The 22,242-nt window shown below is 43.7% G+C and overlaps 1 protein-coding gene across 12 annotated transcripts in view; it reads left to right on the plus strand.

Annotated features, from left to right (window-relative positions):
• The first annotated feature begins 3,493 nt into the window (after positions 1-3,493).
• The window catches only part of TLE4 (TLE family member 4, transcriptional corepressor), a 152,873-nt gene continuing 134,124 nt past the window's right edge, over positions 3,494-22,242 (plus strand). For 7 of the 12 annotated variants that reach the window (XM_019949028.3, XM_019949029.3, XM_019949033.3 and 4 more), the window contains exons 1-4: positions 3,494-4,413; positions 5,236-5,333; positions 6,427-6,490; positions 7,687-7,731. In XM_019949028.3, coding sequence (XP_019804587.1) covers positions 4,369-4,413; positions 5,236-5,333; positions 6,427-6,490; positions 7,687-7,731 — 252 coding nt within the window. In that variant the 5' untranslated portion in view covers positions 3,494-4,368. Of the gene's footprint in view, positions 4,414-4,824; positions 4,941-5,235; positions 5,334-6,426; positions 6,491-7,686; positions 7,732-22,242 lie in introns of those variants that run through there. The other 5 variants (XM_019949030.3, XM_033858201.2, XM_033858203.2 and 2 more) reach the window with 1 other exon arrangement.

The following is a 22,242-nucleotide window of genomic DNA, read 5'->3' on the forward strand; positions in this document are numbered from 1 at the left end:
AGCAGCTGAATAGGTGTGAACCCTGCTGTTGTGAAAAGTAAAAGGACTCGTGCTTAAAGGGCCCAGATCCACTTTCACAGAGCAGGCAAAGAGCATGGATACATTTGGAACTGAGAGGCAATAAATCAAAAATAGCCACGTTTGCTGCTAAATTCCCTTATCCTGGCACATATTAGGTGTTCAATAAATATTTGATGGAGGAATAAATTATTTACAGCATATAACCTAAGGGGAAACAATATGTTTGCTTTGCATGTCACTTTAAGATTGAAAGCCCCAAGCTTAGTTTCCAACCTGAATGCTGCTTTGGAGTCCCCCCCACACCCTGGCCCCCACCAAGGCCCAACAGTGAGGTAGGGATAAGACAAGCCCTCAAGTGACGTCACAGCTTTGCTCAACAGTTTGGGAGAACTGCAATGAGAGAAGAGAAGACACTTTCTGTGTTGGGACCCCGGGCTGGGCTGTGGGTTGCTTCACTTGGCATCCTTCCGAGACATCCCTGTGAATTATGTAGAACTGCCACATGGTCAAAATGTAAAACATATCCAAGTGCTGTATTTTAAAATTGTACTCAATAAAAAATAAACAACCTTATTTCTCCAACCACTCTTCTGTTGACACAAACTGTCAAGAGAGATTAGGAAGAAAGGTCCCTAATACAAGTATTTGATACTTCCTAACAGAGCATAGTTTCCCCTTTGTCCACTGACCCTTTCAATAGCTCTTCAGGTTCTATTATCAGGATTCTCATTCCCTGTCCTGGGAAATAACTGCATAGCATTTCCATAAATATGGCCCAAATGATGCTAAAGCTTTCTGTATTGACACAGCATGGCTTTCACTCATTAATGCCGTCAACAAATATTTACTGAGCACCAAGTATGTGTCAGACATCATTCTAGGCATTTGGAGTGAGGCTGTGAACATAACCAGGTCCCTGTTCTCATGGAACTTGCTAACATTCTGGCCAGAACTGGTAACATAGAACCTCCTACAGAGGTGGGTAATTTAACAAACTATTGAAAAGCTCCAGTGGGAGCAAATAGCCAACCCTAGAATAGTTGCTGGTGTTCTTAGAAGATTCACTGTCTTAGTGTAGAAACTGTATCGCCCAAGACTTCTAATTTTTGGTTTCTGGGAATGTTTCAAAACAGTGCAGTCCAATGCAAATATGTGAGCGACATAAGGTAACTTAAAATTTTCTAGCATCTGGGTTTAAAAGGTAAAAAGAAAGAGACAAAATTAATTTTAGTAATATATTTTGTCTAACCAATTATATTCAAAATATTGGAATTTCAACGTGATATTATTATTAATTATTGCGCTATTTCACATTTTTTGTACTCACTCTTCAAAGTCGGTGTGTATGTGTACTTACAGAGCATCTCATTTTGGACTGGCCACATTTCAAGTACCAAAAAGCCATGTGTGTCTAGGTATTGGACAGAGGAAGGTCAGAAAACTGCCCATGGAGTCTTTCATTCTCTTATTTTGGGGATGGATGGGAAGATATATGCTGAATTGAAACATTCTGTGAACTCCAGTTCCAGGATTTTAGTAAACAAATTAGAGGAAGGTGAAGACCATCATAGCCGTCCTTAGAACCAGCCCTTCAAAGTGCCCAGCACAGAGAGAGGCCCATAGAATGTGCTAGGCTGTACAGTAAGTCATTGTTCGATTCGTCCACTGAGGCAAGGGATATCATTAAGAAGGGTTTTTCACGAATGCTGAGCTATCTCGGCCAACGTCTCAAGTTAGAGTAAGCAAAAAACACTCATAAATACACATCCAAAACTCAGACCATTAGGTTAGCCAACCCCCGACTTTATCTGAATTCCTCCTGCCCGCTCCCCCGCGCCCCCCCCCCCCATAAAAATGGTGAGAGGCAAGCTAGGAAAGTTGCGAGCCGAGCCGTGCAGCTTCCTCTTAAACCGGGGAGCTGCCCCCGGCTGGACGAGGACTAGGGGTGGATACACTGCCTGCCCCAGGCTATTCCTTCTTGCCATCAAGTCCACTCTCACCTCTTTAACCACTACCTCAGGCTCTGCCCCCCGGACCGCCCCCACCTTTCCAGCCCTGGTTCCCCGCCGTGGCCGACCCGCCATCTCTCGTGCCCCGCGTGGCTTCCTGCCAGTTTCAACCGCGACAAACTCGACTTGCTCCTCCAAAAAGCGGGATAAATGAGGGGCGGTCTTCGTCCTTCTGATACGGGGGAGGGAGCATCTCGGGGCGTGGAGGGCAGTTTTCTTCCTTGTGCGGGGGGCCAGCATCTAGATGATACTGTTTTTGCGCGGAGCGACTGACAGTCTCTGGGGTGCAGGTGGCTCTCTCGACAAAGTTTCAGACCCCTGCCCCCCGGGCCTCCAGCCCCACCCCGAAACTCCAAGGTTACGCCCCCGCGACCCCGGGTCAGAGCGTCTTGGGGAGCTTCCATGCAGAGTTGCTCGGGGGAGGCGGTCCCGCTTCGGGGTTAAACTGCAATCACAGCTCCCTCTGGGCTCGGGGAGGCGCCCCACCCCCACCCCCGCGTCCCCGCCCCTCACCCGGGTCAGCGTCTCGCAGCTCAGTCTTCGGCTCTAAACAAGAACAGGGGCCCGAATCCGCGTTCACACGGAAAATTATGCCGGCTCCAGCGGCGCGTAAAATTCATGTGAACCGAACGAAGTGGGATCGGCGTGATCCTCCCTTTCTTGTCTCAACAGGGGTTTCGCAGCGTTACACAAGGCCGAGCTTGTCTCTTTAAGGAGACATTGGACCCTAATTAGTCCGCATTCCTGGCGCGGCTCGGGGCAAGGGGCCGAGGGTGCTTGGGTTGGAGGGGAGCGGCTGGGAGGACGAGACTCGGAAGGAGATCTTCTGACTAGCCTCTAGTCTCACCGCCCCCCCCCCCCTTTATTTTGCCGCCACCATCGCTACCAACACCCAGTTCTGAAGATGCAGCCAGGGCAGCAGCAACAGCAGCAGTAGTCACCGCTGCTCCCATGCCCACGTTACTTTGATTGACAGCCGAACAAATGTTTCCCAGGTTCGAACGCTCGCGCTAAGGAACTTCAGCCAAGGCGAAGCTCCGCCTTGGGCGGGCCATCTCCGCCCCGCCTCCGCTAACCCCGTCCTGTTCCATTCATTGGTCCGAGCCACCGACGACGCCCGGCCCCCACGTGGGTTCCAGCCTGGCCGGCTCCTCCCCGCTAGCTCGCCATTTGTCAGCAATGAAATGATGGGCAGTAACACAGACGGCGATTAATGTTCAGCCATCTCTGATTGGTTGTTGGAGACGCCTACTGCGCCGGGGTGGGCGGGGCGCTTGAAAATCGCCCCAGAGCGGTCGCGTGGCCGGCCGGTGATTGTAGTCAATCTGGCCGAATCCTCAGCCGCGGTCGCCGGGGGTGGACTACATCTCCCGGGATGCTCCGCGGTCCCTCCACGGACGGTTGTGAATATGTATCAGAATGTTAATGATTAGCCGCTGCTAAATTTGGTCAAAGAAGTCACCTACACAGAGCGTGTTGTTAGAGCTGTTCTGAGCGGGTGTTTGAGCTGTTGGCTGCTTTCTTTCCCCTCTCTCACACACTTGTATATTATTTTGAGGTGCTGTTCGCAGAGTTTGAAAAGAGAGAGAATTAAAAAAAAAAAGCCGCAAGCCTTCCACTCTCTTTTATTTTTATAATCCCCTTCAATTTGGGGTTAAAAAAAAGACGAGAAAACAGGAAGGAAGAAAAATAAGGAAATGAGATGTGGTAAAAGAAGCTAAAAGGTGCCTTTTAAAAGATCGTTGCTGTGAGGTGAAAAAAAATCTCCAGAGAAACCAAAAAGCACCGCCGAGACCTCTTCCGAACCAAAGGAGTTTGTGTTTGCTTTTAGGAAAGAAGAGAGAGATCATTCATTTGGAGGAATAACAACCAATTAAAAGGCAAATAAAAAAAGTTTGGAGTGGGACGCCGAGCGAGCCAGCGAGCCAGCGAGCGAGCGGGTGGCGCTGCCGGCGGGCGCTGGGGCGCGGAGCTCTCACTCTCCCCGCCCGGGTGAGCGGCGCGGCCGCGGCGCCGGGCTCGGCGGGCACGCCTCGGCGGAGCGAACGTCGGAGCGTTGCCGCGGGAGACGCGCGCCGGACAATGCCCGCGGCGGGCCAGTGACGCCCGCGGGGAATGCGGAGCGGCCCGGCTTCCCGCACCCAGCCGCCGCCGCCGCCGCCGCGCGTTTCTGCCGCCCGCGTCACGCGAGACCCGGCGGGGGCCGGGACCGCCCGAGCCGCCCCTCGGACCCGGCCGGCCGCCTCCGCCACCGCCGCTTTCGCCTCCTCCTTCTCGGGGCCATTAAAGCCAATGAGCCGCGCGCCTCTGCCCAGCGCAGCCAACTAAATCGGTTTGGATGATTCGCGACCTGAGCAAGATGTACCCGCAGACCAGACACCCGGTGAGTGCGGGCGGCGGGGGCGCTGGCTCGCCCGGCGCCGGGGGATTCTCCGCGTCGCCTTCTGCGCGCCGAGTTGTGTCTTTGGCCGGAGGGGCGTGGAGGTCGGCCCGAACCCCGCGCCCCGCTCGGGGAGTCGCCCGCCACTCCTCCGCCTCCACTCCTCCCGGGCACTGGGGCACTTTCGGAGAGGGGGTGCGGAGAAGCAATTGAGTTGTAGCCATTTTCTTATTGTTGTCTTTGAAGCCCCTGGAAGCCGCGCGGAGCCGTTTGCCGTCCCCGCGCCGCGACTCCTGGAGGGGGGGGTGGCGAGCGATGGAGGAGGCGCGACTCCGTGCTGGGGCGGGGAGGGCGCCCTCGGCGGCGGCGCGGCGGGTCCGGCGGCGGCTCCTGAGTGCGGGACGCCGGCCCCTCGCGCCGCGGGCCCCGGGGATCAGCGAGCCAGCCGGCCTGCCGTGCCCCTTCCCCCGACCTGTCCGCGGCCCGACGCCATGGCGCGCGTCCCCCCGACGGGCCAGTTTCGATTCCGGGTGGGGAGACAGTGGGCGAGGCGCGCCGGCTCCTGGGCGCCCGCCGTTGACGTGGGAGGGGAGCGGGGTCTCGAACTTGCGGGGTCCGGGGGGGGCACGGGGACGCGGGGGCCCGGGGCTAGCCCGCAAGCGGCTTCCGCCGGGCTGTGCGGCCGGGGGAGGGGGCGGGAGGAGAGTTTTAATCTGCCTGCGCCATGACCCCCCTCCTCCTCCCCCAGCGCCGCGTGGTTTTCTCTACATCTCTCCGCCTCGCTTGTGCTGTGGGCTAATCAAATATTTTATTGTTGTTCTTTAGGCACCGCATCAGCCTGCTCAACCCTTTAAATTTACAATTTCCGAGTCCTGTGATCGGATTAAGGAAGAGTTTCAGTTTTTACAGGCTCAATACCACAGGTAACGATATTGACTTTAGCTGATCCTCCTATTTGCTTAGCTCTTGTCTTCCCCCCACATACACACACAGCCCCCCTCCTTTTTTTTTTTTTTTTTGGCCACCACAAAGGTATTATCGTCTTTCCTTGTGGGCAGAAAAGGCAAGTCAAGGCCTCTTTTCTTCAGGCAGGTGTAAAGAAATTAAGCGTTTCGTCCTTTTCCTGTAAATTAAAAAAAAAAAAAGGCCGAGCAATCGAAACTGGGGAGACTTGGAAAACGCTGAGGCCAAACTTTCGATATTGATTTATTGGGGCCAGGAGAATGGAAGGTTGGGAAGGTTCTGGGGCCTTTTGACTTCCTTGGTTCTTTATTAATTACAGCGGGCTTGATTCCTTCTTATTTCTTTCTGCCCTTCCGCTGAAATACCGAGAGCCCAGAACCGTGGGAAGTCGCCAAGTAGGCGATTTCATTACTTATATGCTGAAAAGATGTTTTCGTCTTAAGAGACAATCATTAGACCTTAGAGTGCCTTTGAAATATTTTTCTTTCGCTGGATTTTCAATGACGTGTAATTCTTACTTCATAAATGCTGGAACCAAAACAAGGCACTGAACCCCATTCACGCCTTGCCCCTGGGTGGTGGTATTCAACTTGTCTCTGTGTTTTGGAGGGAAAAAAATAAGACATCGTTCACAAGACATGCTTGATTCATATTTTTATTAATCTCTTCGTGGAACATTAAAGAAAAAAACTCCCTTGTGACAGTTTGGGGGACTTATTAGTGTTTGGAAATATAGGCATTACTGATGTTTATTTCCTCGTTCTTAAGTGAATTTAGTGAATATTCATTTCTGGATGAGATTATGGAGTTAAATTGGCTAGAGGGTTTTTTCTTAAAACAAACAAAACCCCCACATTTGATTCTTGTTGAAAGGGCAAGCCCAGGCTGGTTCCACTCACCCTTTTCTCTCCTGCCTGTTTTTCAGTAATGAGGGTGGTATTTAAGATAGTTGATTTGGCGTTTTGTAGGTGATGATTTAGAGGAGGGAGTGTGTATTTGAAAGATGTAAGTCAAGATCTGCGTTGTACTTAGATTTCCTTATTTCTTGAACAGCCTGAAGCTGGAATGTGAGAAACTTGCCAGTGAGAAGACAGAGATGCAGCGGCATTATGTGATGGTAAGAAAACTGTATCACAGATTCAAAGTGCCTATTAGTTTGGGCTACCAAAGCAAGAATACGTTCAGATTGCTACAGGCTGCAGGATAGAGCACAGTCACAGTGCTAGTGCAGTTAAAGTTGTGAGAATGTGCCCATTAGCAACCTGTAATTCCAGGATGTTATAAGTTGCCTCTGACAACCAGCTTTGATTTGAATTTTCAAAAACTTTAGCTGCATGGGGTATAATTTTCTGTGCTCTGTTTTTACAGATTGAAAAAACAACAACCTGATTGACATTTTGTTTAGTCACAGGCAAAATGTTTTTGTGTTGGTGGTTTTCTTTGTTGTTTTATTGCTCTTGCTGCAAACAATTTTAACCAGATAATTTTTCAGTAAACTGTTAAAATTTTAATGTATTTTATTTCTTTTAAAGAATAATGGGTAAGAAAAGACACCAGACATCTTTTCAAATTTTCCCTCCCTCCTCCTCCTGCCGCTCTGTGTGTTCCTAGTGTGTGTATTTGTGTGTTTTCAATTTCTATAGTGTTACATTGGTTTGAGGAGTGTTGTAGTCTCCTGTATAACTGATTTGTTCTGCCAGAATTTCTGTAATGCCAGTTATACTATATGTTTAAAACATTCAGATCTGCTTTTTCAGAAGTATTACCAAGTGTATTCTTATGTTTGTTCATAAAGGCTCCAGAGTAACTCATTCATTTCCTATCAAGCCTTTTTTCTTTGAATGTATGAACATGAACAGTATGCTAAAAATGAGAAACGGAACTCTGAAGTAGCATCACCTTTTTGAACAGTTCTTGTCAAAGCGTCAGCATTTGTATGAGACACATTGTTTTTGTTATTTATTTGCCTGCTGTGCCTAGGAATTGGAGTCCATAGGGTACCAAATTTTCATCAGACCTTCATGAGTCATCTGCTTGTGTTGTATAAAGACCACTGGAGATGTTAAGAATGCTATGTTTGAACTTGATTTTCTTAGTTTTGTGAGTTATTGTCTTAGATTCTGTGTGTTAAGGTGGCTTCTAGTTTATTAGGCTAAAGATAGCGGTAGAGTGTTCTTCCTGATGTAGCAACATTAATAGGACAGATATTTTGGTTTAGGTGAGGCTTTTAGGTTTGCTTGGGGACTCTTTGAACAAACTAGGGAAATTGTTTGATGAAAAGCATGAGATTAATTGCTTTTCTTTCTTTGACAGTATTATGAGATGTCCTATGGATTGAATATAGAAATGCACAAGCAGGTAAGCTATCATTTCTTTATAAGCATTTTAAATGACAGTCAGTAATACTGTGCACTTTAGAAAGGAAATTGTATGTTTTGCAGTTTTATTCTGCACATTTTTTTGTGGCTACCTGTATTTTACAAGACCATGTACTGGAGAGAATGCTATATTTTCAGGTGTGGTTCCCCATCTTTTTTGCATATTATCCTCATTTTAATCATTTAAGAATGTGATATAAAGTGAATGCATATTAAACTTTGTACACTTTCAAAAGCAGGATGCTAAAGTTTTAAAATATGTTTTTTTCTTTTGAAAGAATTTATGTATTTTGGGCATTACAAACTTGTCTTATGAAAGCTTTTTTTGGAAAATATTAAGAAGTAAAATTGTAAATTGTGTGGAGTTTTCCTTGGATTGGTGTGAAAGAATGGATAGAGGGTGAGCTGGGAGGATCAAAATGAAATCTGTGGAGCTACAAAAGAAATTGATGTAAAGTCCTTGTACTGGTCCCCTGAGGCTACTTACTTGGGTTTTACCAGGAACTGTAACTGTTCCTTCCAGAATTTGTACAGAATACATGAGCCTGATAGGAGGATGTGATAAGGTTCAACACTGGGTCTTGGGTCTTGAAATCTAGCAGTTAGTTCAGCCCAAAGGAAGAAAAAAGAAAGAAAAAAGATAATGATTAGTCAGAAAGCGTTGAGAGGTATGACTGAACCAGACTTTTTTTTGCAGGAGACTGAATAAAATGGTTTGGTTTAAGTTTCCTAGAAGGAAAAATAGCATATATGTATAAATATTGTTTGGCAATAATAATTCCTCTAGGAGGCATTTATTTTTAGTCATCTAGTGAAAGTGCTTCAGATCTGTCTTATCAACCATTTCAGAATAGTTGTGTTTATGTGTTTACCTGCTGGGAAAAGATGAGGGAAAACTTAGTGCTTTTCATCTCTTATTTATACTCATGGTGGATGTCATTACCTTCTAAGTTTAAAAAATATGAAATGATCACATATTATTAGGCTCTTACTACTTATGGATTCCTTTTTGGATATGGTTAATTATCACATACCTGAAACATACTCAGATCTTTAAAAGATGACAGTTAGATAGTAAAAGCAATCAGACAGTATTTGAAAACGAAAAGTTGGAAAAACAAAAAAAAGGAGTCGTCACACTGAGGACTTTATTTCAGATACTTTTTTTACTTCATGTGCTATTTGGTTATGTCAGTATTAACATTATAGTATCATTGGCCGCATGTTAAAATTCTTATTTTGGCATCCTTGCCATTTCTGTTTAGATAAGTAATGTAAATACCTCCTGCTTAAACAAAATCCATCAAACTTATGGATGGGCTCCCCTTAGTTCTACCTTATAGGAATAAATTACATGAGAGATATTGTTTGTTAATTATCCTCAATACATGTCATTTTAGGTCTGGATCTTGTACATGTCTTTTTTTTTTTTTGTCTTCATCCACCACCCAATACTAATTAGTGTCTTTTTAAAGATTGGACCAGATGATTAATGTCCCTTTATTTCTTCTCCTGTATCTTATTATTTAACCATAACCACTTAGTTTTCAGATCTCCTTATACTGTTTACAGTTCTCAGAGACACAGAGCTTGTATGTATTTCTTTTAGGGGGCAGGGGACGGTATGTGATATCCCTTAATTTTACACATTTTATACTTCTGTAATTCTGTCATCTTCTTGTCCAGCTGGCCTCAAATGCCATCCATTTGAAATTGAGAATGGAGTACATTTTCCCTTTTTTTCTCTTGCTTTTAAATTCAATCATATCAAGAATCCTGAGGGCAGTTTATCACATTATGAAATACAGACAGCCCTGCAAACCACCTACTTATTATATTTTCTTTCTTTCCCCCCTTAAGCACAGAGGCATATCTGTCTTTATTTGTTTTCCTAGGCAGACAGCCTTGGTTCCTCTTGGCCTCTCTTCCAGATGCACTTGCTGGATACCCTCATAATGGAAAGCAGCAATAATGCAGGGAAGTTGCCCTGCGGCATAATTGGGCCTAGTTCTCAAGATCAGGTTAGGCTTATTCACTTATTAGATTTGTGTCTCTGAAGGGTTCAAGAGTAGGAGTCCCCGGAGTCCTTGGAAGTACCCTAGTAATTGGTGGCCCTGATATTTGAAACCTTTGTGTATTTTTTGGTTAATGCTTCTGTTCTTGGCTGCTGCCTGCCACAGAGTATTTATTTTTAGAGAAATTTTTCATTGGAACAGAAAATGATGGCTGTGATGGAGTCATGACTCTGTGACTTAGCAAATTGATAAAAGGACAGAAGCACAGAGCAGTGACAAGCAGGCTGGGGGGGTCCAGTATCATGGTCCCTCCCCTTTCTGTATGATACTCGTTGTCAGTCACCCTGTGCTGGTTCTGTTAGAGGACTATAAAGTGAAACCTATGGGGAATTTGTCATTCTGAAATGAAAGCTAATGTAATTAGTACCAATTAAAGTACATTCAGTAAATTGGATTTAATCTTAATTAAGCCTGCATAATGTTGCCAATTTTTAACAATTATGTTTGAGAACATAATTAATTTAAATTTTGGTAACTGAGTAAATAGCATTAGTCTGGTAGAATTAGTTGATTTTTTTTTAAAGGGGAACTCAGTGACATGACATGGAATTAGAGCATAAAATATGAATATAATTTCTGATAATCTTTAGTAGGATCGATAGAGCTGAGCAGATAAAGCTGGGGAAAAACCCAGAAAGGTTAAAGTGGAGTGTTCTAGACTATAAAGTGAATTAATGCTTTGCCACTGTCTTAAGTTCTAGCATGAAAGTGAAGATGACAAATGGGACATGGTTAGAAATGGCACGCGTTTCATTGTGATATCTTCATAATGGGATTTTTTAAAATGAAAGAACATTGGCCTTTATTCCTTAAGGATTTCCATCTAAGTTGGGTTTTTTTTGTTTTTTGTTTTGGATGGGACAGGTGGCCCGTGGTTTAGTTGTTACTTTTTTTTTTCCCCTCTGCTGATTGTTCTTTATAACTATAGTGTGGCTTCTAAATGGGTCAGTGACCGTGGGCAGAGCAGGGTGATGCATGCAGTTGATAACATCGCTAAGTGCTGCTTGTTCCCATCCTTCACTCGTAATGCTGTAATTAAAGAAGACTGCCCTGATTTAATTTGATTTAATCTGGCAGCGGCAGTTACCACTTTAAAAAGCGAATATTGGTTGTAGATTAGGAACAATGGGTATGCAAATTCGACCTATAAGTGTACGTATACAATTATTATTTTTTTTCAACTCAGAGCAAGAGAACTCCTGTTTCACTACAAGCCATGTAAATTTTATTATGAGACTTGGGCCACAACCATTTAAGTGCTGCTAAAATATTAATTGAATAGAAATGAAAGGGCTTTGCCAACTGACAGGATATCATAATCATAGCCTCTCTGGTCGATGGTAAATGATGATAAATGACATTAGGAACCTTTTAGCAAACTGTAATAACTACAGGGAGGGAAGCAGTATGGATTTGCATTATATCTGATACCCTCTAGTACCAAGTGGATTGCCAATACTGCTTGTTTAGCATTTTCTAAGGGCAATAGGATATTGATTTCTGACTTACAAGGAACAGCTCTATTTTCACCATTGAAAAGTATTGCAGGTTGTTAAGAAGAAATTGACTTGAAGAGGCCGACTGCTGCCCATCATGGAGCAAATAAAGCAAAACTGCCGAAGCATGGTGGAGCAGCGAGAGGGGCCCTCAGCAATTTGTTGCTATTAATTTACCATGCTCGACAGCAAATCAATCGGCATCTACTTCATCTGCTGGAGAAAATGCTGTCCAGGACAGATAAAAGGCTCGGCATGGTACAGAGAATAGACTGGATTGGCCAAAAGGAGGCTCCAGTTAATGTGTAAATAAGTGAAATCAAGGCCACAGTTGCAGAGGAAGCTGTTGTTAATTAGGTTGGTGAACTATTTCAGAAAGCAGCCGAGGATTTGGAGAGTAAAAAGAGATTTATTGAGGTTGAAGTAATATACGACTGGCATGGCATTCCAGCCTTGAGTGTACTTGATTCTAGGGTGCAGTAAATTTATTTGGGGACAGTGCTTGCAGTGGAAGTCAATTTGTTTAGAGTTGTGTTTAGACCAGATTTCCCATAAGAAAACTTTTTTTTGGAGCATTACTAATTTCTTAGACATCTCTTGTCTTAGATGGTATATGCTTGGCTATGGAGGAGTAGATGTAGGAGTAGGTGTTTGAGAAGATAGGCAAAAAGGTGACTTGTATTCTTAGGCAGTGACTATTTTTTTCAGGAATGGATGTGATTGAACTCTTGTGTGATGATGAAAGTGAATTATCGAAGGTGGGAAGTTCTAGCTGAAAGTAACTAATAAACCAGTGAAAATTTTGCTGACAGAACTTTCTTTTGTTGTATAAAATTAGGAAATAATAATCTAGAGGGGCTGAACGGTGGTGGACACTGCTGGACTGGAAATTCTCAAAGAGAGATTACAAGTGAAATCTTGATGATTGTGCAAAAAACTCCAGATACAATTAGAGCATGGGGAGGGGGTTGTGTTTTTATTTGTTTTTCATTAAGGTTTAAAGCCACCCTTTCTAATTTAAGATTACTTATCCTTCAATAGTATTCTGTAATTAACCAAATGGAGGTTATTGGTGGTAAATTTTCCCCTGCCTCTCTGATTTGAACATTTTGGGATGAGGGCCAACTTAAGTCCTATTTTGTAAGTCTAGATATATGTAGATTTTAATTAATTTTTTTCCAAAACAGAGGTTCTAGCATTAGGACAGTTGATACCAAGGGGCAGTGGCTTGGGCGGGACCCACGGAGCTGTCATTTTACATGTCACAGGACCTTCAGGAGAAGCGGATCTGGAGGAGGAAGTTTAACCTGTCAGGGCATGTGCATAATTAGGAGCATTTTCTGGATCACGTGTGTTTCCCCTTTTTCTCTTCTCGCATGTTGGGTTCTTAATTTTCTTTCTGAGGTTTTGTAGAATACCTGAAGATTTTTCACCTGAAGCAGTGTTTGTTGAGTGGAATTGGAATTTCCTTTCAGTGGACGTAAATGTTTATTACATATCTGGGTTGTGCTTACCACTGATCTGGGCCCATTGCCAACATTCTTTAATTCTCACAAAGATCCTAAGAAAGGGATTATGTCCCATCAAAGGATGATTAAACAGAATCAGATCTGCGCAAGGTGATACAGTTATTAGGTAGTGGACAGATGAATTTGCCTGGGAGGGTGTTTGCTGGGAGATGGGTCTGCCCTGGGTTGGAGATTCAGGCCCCAGCTCATTTCTGGAGTGGAGAGCCCCTGGGAGGCTGGGCTAGTGCTTGGGTTTGTCCTTGAGCCACTGAACTTCAGGCTTATACCCAGACCCCTGCAGCTCTGCCTAGAGTCAGGGCCAGAAGGCTTGGCCCAGGACTCTCCATCCATACTACTGTCAGTGGGCAAGAGGGACTGTCAGTGGGCAAGAGGGCGAGGGTCGCTTTCACTTGGAGTCTCCCACAAATGGGGCGAGGAGAGCTGCTTGTTTATCAAGATGAGTTTACTTCCTCCCTGGGTAACCTATTTCTCATTTGTTTACAAACTTGCTTTTCCATTTAACTTTTATCTTTTCCTTGTGGCTTTTAAAACTGTGCCTGAAGACAACGGGCTGTTTGTTAATCACCGTCTTGTGGGTTTTTGAAGGGGAAAGCTGGGAGGGGAAAATGTGATGTTTTGTGGCCTCTTTGTAGTTCAGAAAGAGGTTCTTAGATGCAGGAAATTGCACACAACTCAAACTTTTAAATGAAGGCAAATGTTTTGCTTATACTGTTAAAAGGCTTTCTTTGCAGCATTCAAACAAAGGGATATTTCCTTTGTCACTGCCCCTTAATCCCTACTGGATATTGCTTATTTTTGTTTAGCTTATTTTATTTGCTGGGCAAAATTCTTTGTATCCTGAATAATATCATTTTGAGCCGGGTTGGCCTAGTGGACTGAGGGGTAAGATGCATCTTTTTAGGTGCAGTTCCAGCCTCCGTGAAGCCGAGATAGTGCAGGCACTGGCCCATTGTTCTCACATTCTTCGTTTTGTCTTTCCTAGAATTTTACTTCTTTTTTTTTTTTTTTCTTTTTCTTTTTGTACTATAGAATAGATAAAGTCATTTGGGAATTAAGTGTTTCAAATGTGTATTGAGAAGTAATTTGTGTTTGTTTTTAGTGAGAACATTTTTATTTGACATGACACTGCAGAGCCGGTGAAAGGGATGTGATTTTTAGAAGGTATTTTCCCTTGATCCCTCCCCATACCTCCTCTTAAAAAACTCTAGCTCTTTAGCTGCGGTGGCGGATCCAGTGGTCCTGTGGCTAAGTTAGGATCAGTTTTGTGAGCTGGGCTGTGGGAGAAAAGCTGGAGGCAGCACGTGTAGGTGTGGGCAACTGAGTATTTATACTGATAATGATGGGTTGTGAGACTTAGGACTTGACTTGTTCAGAGGAAGTTCACTGCAAACAGAGCTCACCAAATTACTCACTCTAAGGGGGACGGGCCTGAGAAGTTTTAGTCAGAAGTGAAAATTAGAGTCGTTTTGACTCTGCCTTAGCAACAGCTGTCAGTGGTAGCTGCTTTCTATCTGTAAAGAGGGATTTGGCTGGCATTCATCAACACAAATCTGTATGCCCTCTCTGTTTTCGTTGGCCTTGACCCAGCATTTATGCCAAGCTTTTGCTGGTTTCTCTACCACTGAGCCCACCTTTCCTCAGAGAGCTGCCGTGTGTGACAGTACTCCGTCCAGGGGGACAAAGGGAAGGTGTGGGTTTTCGTAGCTGGTTTGTCAAAGAAGCGGAAGAAAAAGACCCCCAGACACCTCTGAGGTCCTCTGGTGCATGGGTCACTTTGTCATCATTTTTGAGGATTTTGCCCACAAATACTTCACGGTTGTATTGTGGAGGGAGTTTCTGTGATGGATGGAAAGAAAGGCTGGCTGCTCTACTGGGCTCCACATAAAACCTGGCCAGCCCGCTGCGTCTTAGCCCCGGCAGCTTAGGCATGAGAGGCTGAGGCAAGGAAGATGGATATTGACTTTCTGATTTCCTAGCAAGCTTATTTCACTGAATTGTTATTATTCTAATTAGGATTCTGTTCTTATTTTCTACATATGTATTCTGCTTCTGAAGGTCTGTGGGTTATTTTGGTTAAAGAATTTGAAAATGCAAGGAAATATAACTGGAAAGAATTGTAGAAATTAGGAGCACTAGTACCCTGTAACACCCTTCCTTTACAGAGAGCTTAAGGCGCTTTATATGTTCTCCTTAATCTTTCTGATGTTCCTGTAAAGCAAGTAGCAAGCTTGGATCCATGTATTTATTTAAATAGCTTCTGTCAGTGGAGTACCCGACAGTTTGCCAAGCACTGTCATTCCACTGCCCTCCTTGAACAGATGACACCGAGGCTTAAGGGCTTAAGAGACTAGCCCAGTGTCACGGTACAGGAGGATCAGCCTGCGGGCGGGGAGACCAGGGTTCACGCGGGTCAGCGGACACCCGAGGTGGCACAGCGAGAGATGCTGGCAGAAAAGGAAACAGTAGGTTTCTTGACTTCACTTCCAGGGCTCCCTTCACTGACCGCGCTGTTTCCAATCAGCAAATAGTGCGCCTGTTTCTGGGATGTCCTCGGCTGCATGCAACACGAGACGATGGAGACGCTACCGGCCCGTCCATCCAAGAAGTGTTAGAGTGTCACTCTAGCTAGAGACCTGATCTGTGTGTTTGTGTGCGAGCACAGAGCCTCCCTCTCCTCCCTGCTATCCACCCAGAGTCCAGGCCCCGCCGAAAGGGAGGCTTGGGATCACAAATTAAAATACAGAGTCTGGGTCCACTTTGAGCAGAGCGCTTAATGAAACTGGCTGTTTTTGCATTCCTAAAGTATACTGTGCAAACACTAGATGTGAACTTGTTTCTTGCCAGTCTGCTCTCTCCCACTAGAAGGTAAGGCTCCGTGGGAACAGGGGTGTTTATTGTTCTCTGCTGTGTCCCCAGTGCTGAGAACTGCCTGTCACACAGTAGGTGGTCATGAAATATTTGGTGAGTGAGGGAATCCCTGCATTCAGATCGAGCTAGCCAAGAATACACGCGATTTAATATTTTTAAGGGCATATTGTGGTTGTAGGATAACAAACGCTGAGCTTCCAAGCCTCGTTAGGCCTGTGGTGCCTACTTGTTAAATTTGTGGAAAAATGACAAGTGGAAAGACAAAGTAAAAGCAACTGAGCTCGGTTTGCTTTTCAGGAGTGAGTTAGGCTAGTTTAAGTAGAATATATGTGTTTTAGCATGTGGAATTTGCCTTCTTAAAGATGAAAACATGAATCTTTCCTAACTGAATTTAAAATTCAGTTTAGACATCACTCTATCACTGTCACTGTGTATCTGAAGAATTCTTTTACTATTAATAGGTCTGTGTACATGTGGTTTGAGTGAGTGTGGGGAGATATTGATCTTAGCCATACCGTGGTGTGTTTAGCTAACTTCTTTCCAAATCAGTAAAGACGCAGGCTTCTGTTTCTTTTCAAGGGACAAGGAACTTTGAATATATCTTAGTTTTTTATTGGTGGACATGGTACCGTGTCGTTACAAGAGTAGTAATCGTAACAGTAAGTGATTTTAGAGAGCTTGCTGTGCAGATAATATTTTATTCTTACAATAACCTTATGAGGTTATTACTGTATATTATTATTTCCATTTTGTATATGAGGAGGCTGAGACACATAGAAATTAAATAAGTTCTTGAGATCAGCCAACCAGTAAAATAGATCCTGGGTTTGGCTCAGTTTCAGATCACTGGTGTGATAGATATTTCTGTCAATTCTCCAGACATTTCAAATGCTCTGCTGCTTCCCCCAAAGTACTTGACTGAGTCAGGAGATTCAGATTCTAGTTCCGACCTTGCCAGTAACCAGTTGTGTGTTATTGCTGAGTACCTTAACTTCTTAGGACTGTACTTTTCTCAGCTTAAAATTGGAGTGTAAGTGAACACTGAGATCTCTTTTAGTTCCTTTGGTCTAAAATGACCATTTGGTTTTGGTTATTTTCTATGACCCAATGAACAGAAGTGAGACTTCTTTTTAGTCTCAGAAAGTCCCTTTTAACACCTGTTTTCAGAGTTTATTTTTGTTTGTTTTTGTTCACGCTGCGGTTGTCGGGATCTTAGTTCCCTGACTAGGGATAGAACCTGGCCCCGGTAGTGAAAGCTGAGTCCCAACCACTGGACCACCAGGGAATTCCCAAAAATTATATGTATTTTATATGTATATAATATAATTCCAGTGCTGCTTTAAAGTGATTAGCTTTTGTGCTTTTCATTTGGCATGTATAGTGTTAGAAAATTTAATCGTACAACTTCAGAAATAACACGAATTATAATGTGATCCAGTAATTTTCTCCCGAAGTGTTAAGAGGTGGGTGTATATGTAGTAGTTTATTACCTGTTGTGTAATTAGCTCCTGGGATTAGTTATCCTTCCAGAATCCAGTGCCGATGTCAGTTTCTTTAGCTGAGGTTTACCCTGATGACACTGCAGGCCTGTAAACTGGCTTACAATGAACTTGAGATCTTAAGTCCTTGGGTTTCTCACATTGTCCTTTACTTAGAGAAGGTTTGGACTTTTCAGCTTGGTTTATAATAAGTTAACTGTAATTAAATAAAAGAAGGGGGAAATGTATAATCTTGACCTTTGATGAATCAAGGACACAGTAGAGCTCAGTAGAGATCATAGTAGAGATCGTAGTAGAGATCCATCGCTAAGATATAAGCTCCAAAAGAAGAATGTGTTGTGTTACTCCTGTATTTCTGGCATCTGAAACAGTCTTTGGAACTTAACAGAGGAAACGCTGGAGCAACTGAAGGGATGGTTTAATTTTTCATTGCACTGCATTTCCTATAGTAGAGTGTCAACCACCAGTATATAAGCTTTGTTTCTGAGCTCTTAGGCAGGACTCTTAGGGAGAGTAACGATGGCCTCGGTAGGCAGTTCGAGGTTAGGAGTTCTCATTGCAGTTCTGCCACAGGCCCTTGAGCTGGCAGTTGGGCAGTTTTAAAATTTAGGATTGGATTCATCTCCAGATGAATGGAGGTCCAGATGGGGGGTCCTTGGCTGGGTTTTAAAGTATCCACAAAGTCCTTGAACTTCTATGCAAAATTGTATGCCTTCTTCTGTGGGAGAAGAGAGTTCATAGCACTCACTGATCCAGTGAGGAAACCTGGACCCAAATGGAGGAGTTTGGGAACTATTTCTCTAGAGCAGTGGTGTCAGACAGGGCAGTTCCTTTCTCCCAAGGACATTTGACAGCATCTGCAGATATCTGTGGTTGTCACAGCTCAGAGGTGCTACTGGCATTCTAATGGGTAGCGGCCAAGCGTCAGCCTTGTCTGGCTTCTCTAGTTAATTACATAATTTTGAGAGAACCTGTCAAACCATACTTGTATTTTCACGTTTTCTTATGCTGTTCTCATGATGATTAGCAAAGTAGGGTTGGTGGTGGTGGTGGGTTCTTACTTCAGGTTCAGAATGAGGGTGTTACATGGTCTTCTGTAATCATCTTTTTCATTGGAAATTTCTTGTTTTAAGTGAGGCCCATTTGTCTTGGCTACCCATTGAGGGTCCGAGAATTAGTCTTAATTCTTTTTTTTTTTTAAGTTTTTTTGATGTGGACCATTTTAAAAGTTTTTCTTGAATTTGTTACAGTACTGCTTCTGTTCTCTGTCTTGGCTTTTTGGCGGTGAGGCATGTGGGATCTTAGCTCCCTGACCAGGGATTGAACCTGAATCCCCTGCATTGGAAGGGCGAAGTCTTAACCACTGGACTGCCAGGAAAGTCCCACTCTTACTTCTTAGCTCCTTTCTAGGTAACAGTTTTTCAAAAGTGTTGTCCTTCATTAGCCTTCCTTTGTCCATGCTGAACAGTCCCAGTATTTCAGCCATTCTCTGGGATACCTGTTGGGTTATTACCAAGATAGGATAGACTGGGCCACCTGAGAATTCAGCATAACACCTTGGCCTGATCTACCCCAGCTGAAAAATCAAGGCAGATCTTGCTACCAAATAGTCCTTCTGCTCTTTCACTTAGCTTCTTGATTGGGTCAAAGTGCATTGTGCTTGAGTTTGTCTAGTCCTGACCACATTGTGATAAACAAAATGGAGTCTTGAGTTTTCTAAGTAGCCTGGGAGTCTACTCACATGGGTTTATTATATTTTTGAATATTTGGGCACTGTTCAATGAACATGTTTTATTGGGGCTTAATTTTTCCCTTCGCATATTCCATTGTGCCGTGCTATGAAGGCGGGTGACTGTTCTAAAGGCTTTTGATTTGGGGGAGCATGTCGAACTGTTTGGGAGTTTGGCTTATTACCTCTAAGTATGTCTACCTTGGTTAACCTCAAAAAATATTATAGTTCACCTAAAGTGGCCAATAAAAAACATGGTGTCATTTCCACAGTTACTTGCTTAAGCAATTTTTGGCCAAGTTGGGGAAGACAGAGTGTATGTTTGGGCTTTTTAATGGAAAAATTGTGTCCTGCACTATTCCAGAGTGTCCTTAAACTTTCTCCTTTATGTAGGTTCCAGGAATGTGGAGATGACAGCTCTACTTCCTTGTAAGCCTTCAAAATTTTTTTAAAAAATTGTTTACATTTTTGAGGTTTCAGATCTGGGAGACTGGGCCACACATAGTACATTTATGTACAACAACCTTTTTAAACGGCAGCTCACTTGCAAGTGCTTGATATGGCTGACCTTAAGAAGGAGACCCATTGTTAGGACATACTTTAACGAGATCTAAGCATAGCCAATAGGATTTTCTTAAAATCTAAGCAAGAATTTAGGATATTTTGCATCAGTTTAGGACGTATATAGAAAAAAATTTGGTAAGATCTTTGTTGGATTTGTATTGTGAGGTGGTATTCATGCCAACTTCCCAAGATTTATAAATTCCACTTTTTCTTTGATAGTTGATTTCACAGTTTGGGGGCATGCATTTGTCGTTTTTGTTTGTTTGTTTGAAGCTCGTGCAAAAAATAAACTTTCTAAATTGAAATTTTTAGCTTCTCAAATTGAATATTTAGAACTAGACCTACAGAGATTAAGATTATAACCTAAAGACTTAAACCTGAAAAAGAACTGAATCCTCACGAGGTTGTTTATTCTTCCTTCACTGGGAGAGTTGCATGGTTAGGAGTTGGCAGTGTTGGATACCTCAGATGGAACGCAAAGGCTATGGTGGCTTATAATCGTTCATTCAGCAAATGCTAATTGACCTCAGACTTTGTGCAGGGTGCTTTGAGGGTTAGGGAGTTAGGGGAGGTAGAACTCTTGCCTCCATGGATTCTAATCTTTTAATGGCATTTCGACCAGTGTGAATAGTACATGGCAGTGTGTGGTGATGGCACACTTGTGACATAGGCAGAAGAGGAGGAAGTGTTTCTGGCTTGGAAGTGATTAAGAATCCTGTTACAGAGGATGTAGGGACATTTTAGTGGGACCTCAGAGGAGGAGGTCTCTTCGGCAGGAAGAAAGGAAAGGGGAGGATTCCAAGTGGAAGGCACAGAGACAGGAAAGTGTTGTCCATGTTCAGGTGGTGGTTACCATTTCCAGCTTGGTTGGTTGGTAGAGGAGAGAATGGTTGAGGTGGTGGGTTTGGGAAGCATTATGGAAGGCCTTAAATGCTGGTTCTGTTACATGGGCTATTGAGGGAAAGCATAGGGAAGACAGTAGGGCAGGGACTGTGTCGGTTTTGTTTATTTGCTCTATTCTCAGCAAGTAGCATGGGGCCTGTCAGAAAATGTTCAGTAAATGGTGGTTGAAATGATTTGAGTGGAGAGGGACATGAAGGAGAGAGGCTGGGTTGAAGAGGTGACAGGTACTGGAAAGGAGGAACCCAAGTGACCCCCGCAGTTCATTGAATGAGGGGTGTGGAAATGAACAGAGAAAGGCCTAAAACATTGACCTCTGCAGACTTTCAGAATCAAGGTGCCATTAATAGAAAAAGAGACCTTGGAGGGGAAACTTGGTCTTGATTATGCTAGGGGATGAGGTGCCTAGGGAGGAGGAAGAGTGATACACGGAAGAGGAGGGAAGGACAGGGGTTTGTTGCTTCTCCCCTGCCTTCATATCAGCACCTTCCCTTCATCTCCTGCCAAGTCTGTTTTCTTACCAAGAACTTCAGGTATTCTTTTTCAGCAAGATTTGTATTTGTGCCTTAATTCTATACCCAGACCACAGTGGACTTTGCCAGGCAGCCCTTTGTGGTCAGTGGTTTTAGGAACTTACCATTTTAAGGAAGGTGTTTGACCTTTGTTTCAGTGTATGAGAGAGATTTTCTTCATCATTTTGCTTGATTACTGCCATTACCTTTATATAGATATAATAGTGGGAGTTTGCAAATTATCTGATTTTGGCTTTTTTCCTTTTAACGTTTTTTTTTTGACATTAAAAATAGGTACAGAATCCTTTAAATTATTCATCAGCTATGGAAATTCTGCTCCAGTCATTCTTTTCTTCTGTTGCTTTTTATTTTCTATCATTTGGCCAAAAACTGTGAATAGGTCAGTGATTCTTTATCCTTTTTTGTGTTGAGAAATTTTATGTAAACGCGAGGCTGAGTCTGTAATTGTCTTGAGAAACTACTATATTTCAATAATTACTCCCATTGTCCATTATGTATGAGCTATATACCAAAATTACAACGGATGCTTTAGTCAATGTGAATTACATGTGTGTGGTTAATTTTCTTTTTTTCCTAATGTGAGGCATATTCTGTATTTTAAACTTTTTCCTCCTTTAAGACACTTGTCTTAAGCTGCTGTAGTTGAGTGAGAACAACAGTGATAGTAAGGAAAGTTAAGTAAACATGAAATTAAAAAGGCCATAGAGTACATTTTGGTAAACCAAAATACTGCTTGGTGGCATAAAGCCACAGATCCATTCCAGAAAAAAAAAAAAAACATGCGGAAATGTGGTTTTGCTGTCTGTCATGCAGTCTGTTTCAACTGTCAGAAACATACGTTGCTTTATGGGGTATTTTTTTCAAGTCTGACCACAGCTTTTAATTTCCTTCACTCCACCCATACCTCCCGCCTCACCCCCATGTATCTAGTGCTAATTTATGGGCATTTTAAATGTAATGACATCAACACCAAAAGGGTCAGCAGTTGTGGCAGAAGTTTTTTTTTTTTTTTTTTTTTTTTTTTGGTGATACGCGGGCCTCTCACTGTTGTGGCCTCTCCCGTTGTGGAGCACAGGCTCCGGATGCGCAGGCTCAGCAGCCATGGCCCACGGGCCCAGCCGCTCCGCAGCATGTGGGATCCTCCCGGACCGGGGCACGAACCCGTGTCCCCTGCATCGGCAGGTGGACTCTCAACCACTGCGCCACCAGGGAAGCCCGTGGCAGAAGTTTTTTGTCTTAGGTATGCCAAGTATCACTTCTGTACTACTTTTGGACGCTTTTACTAGAACACAGCGATT

The sequence above is a fragment of the Tursiops truncatus genome, chromosome 6 (genome assembly GCF_011762595.2).
Source record: "Tursiops truncatus isolate mTurTru1 chromosome 6, mTurTru1.mat.Y, whole genome shotgun sequence".
NCBI classification, from domain to species: domain Eukaryota; kingdom Metazoa; phylum Chordata; class Mammalia; order Artiodactyla; family Delphinidae; genus Tursiops; species Tursiops truncatus.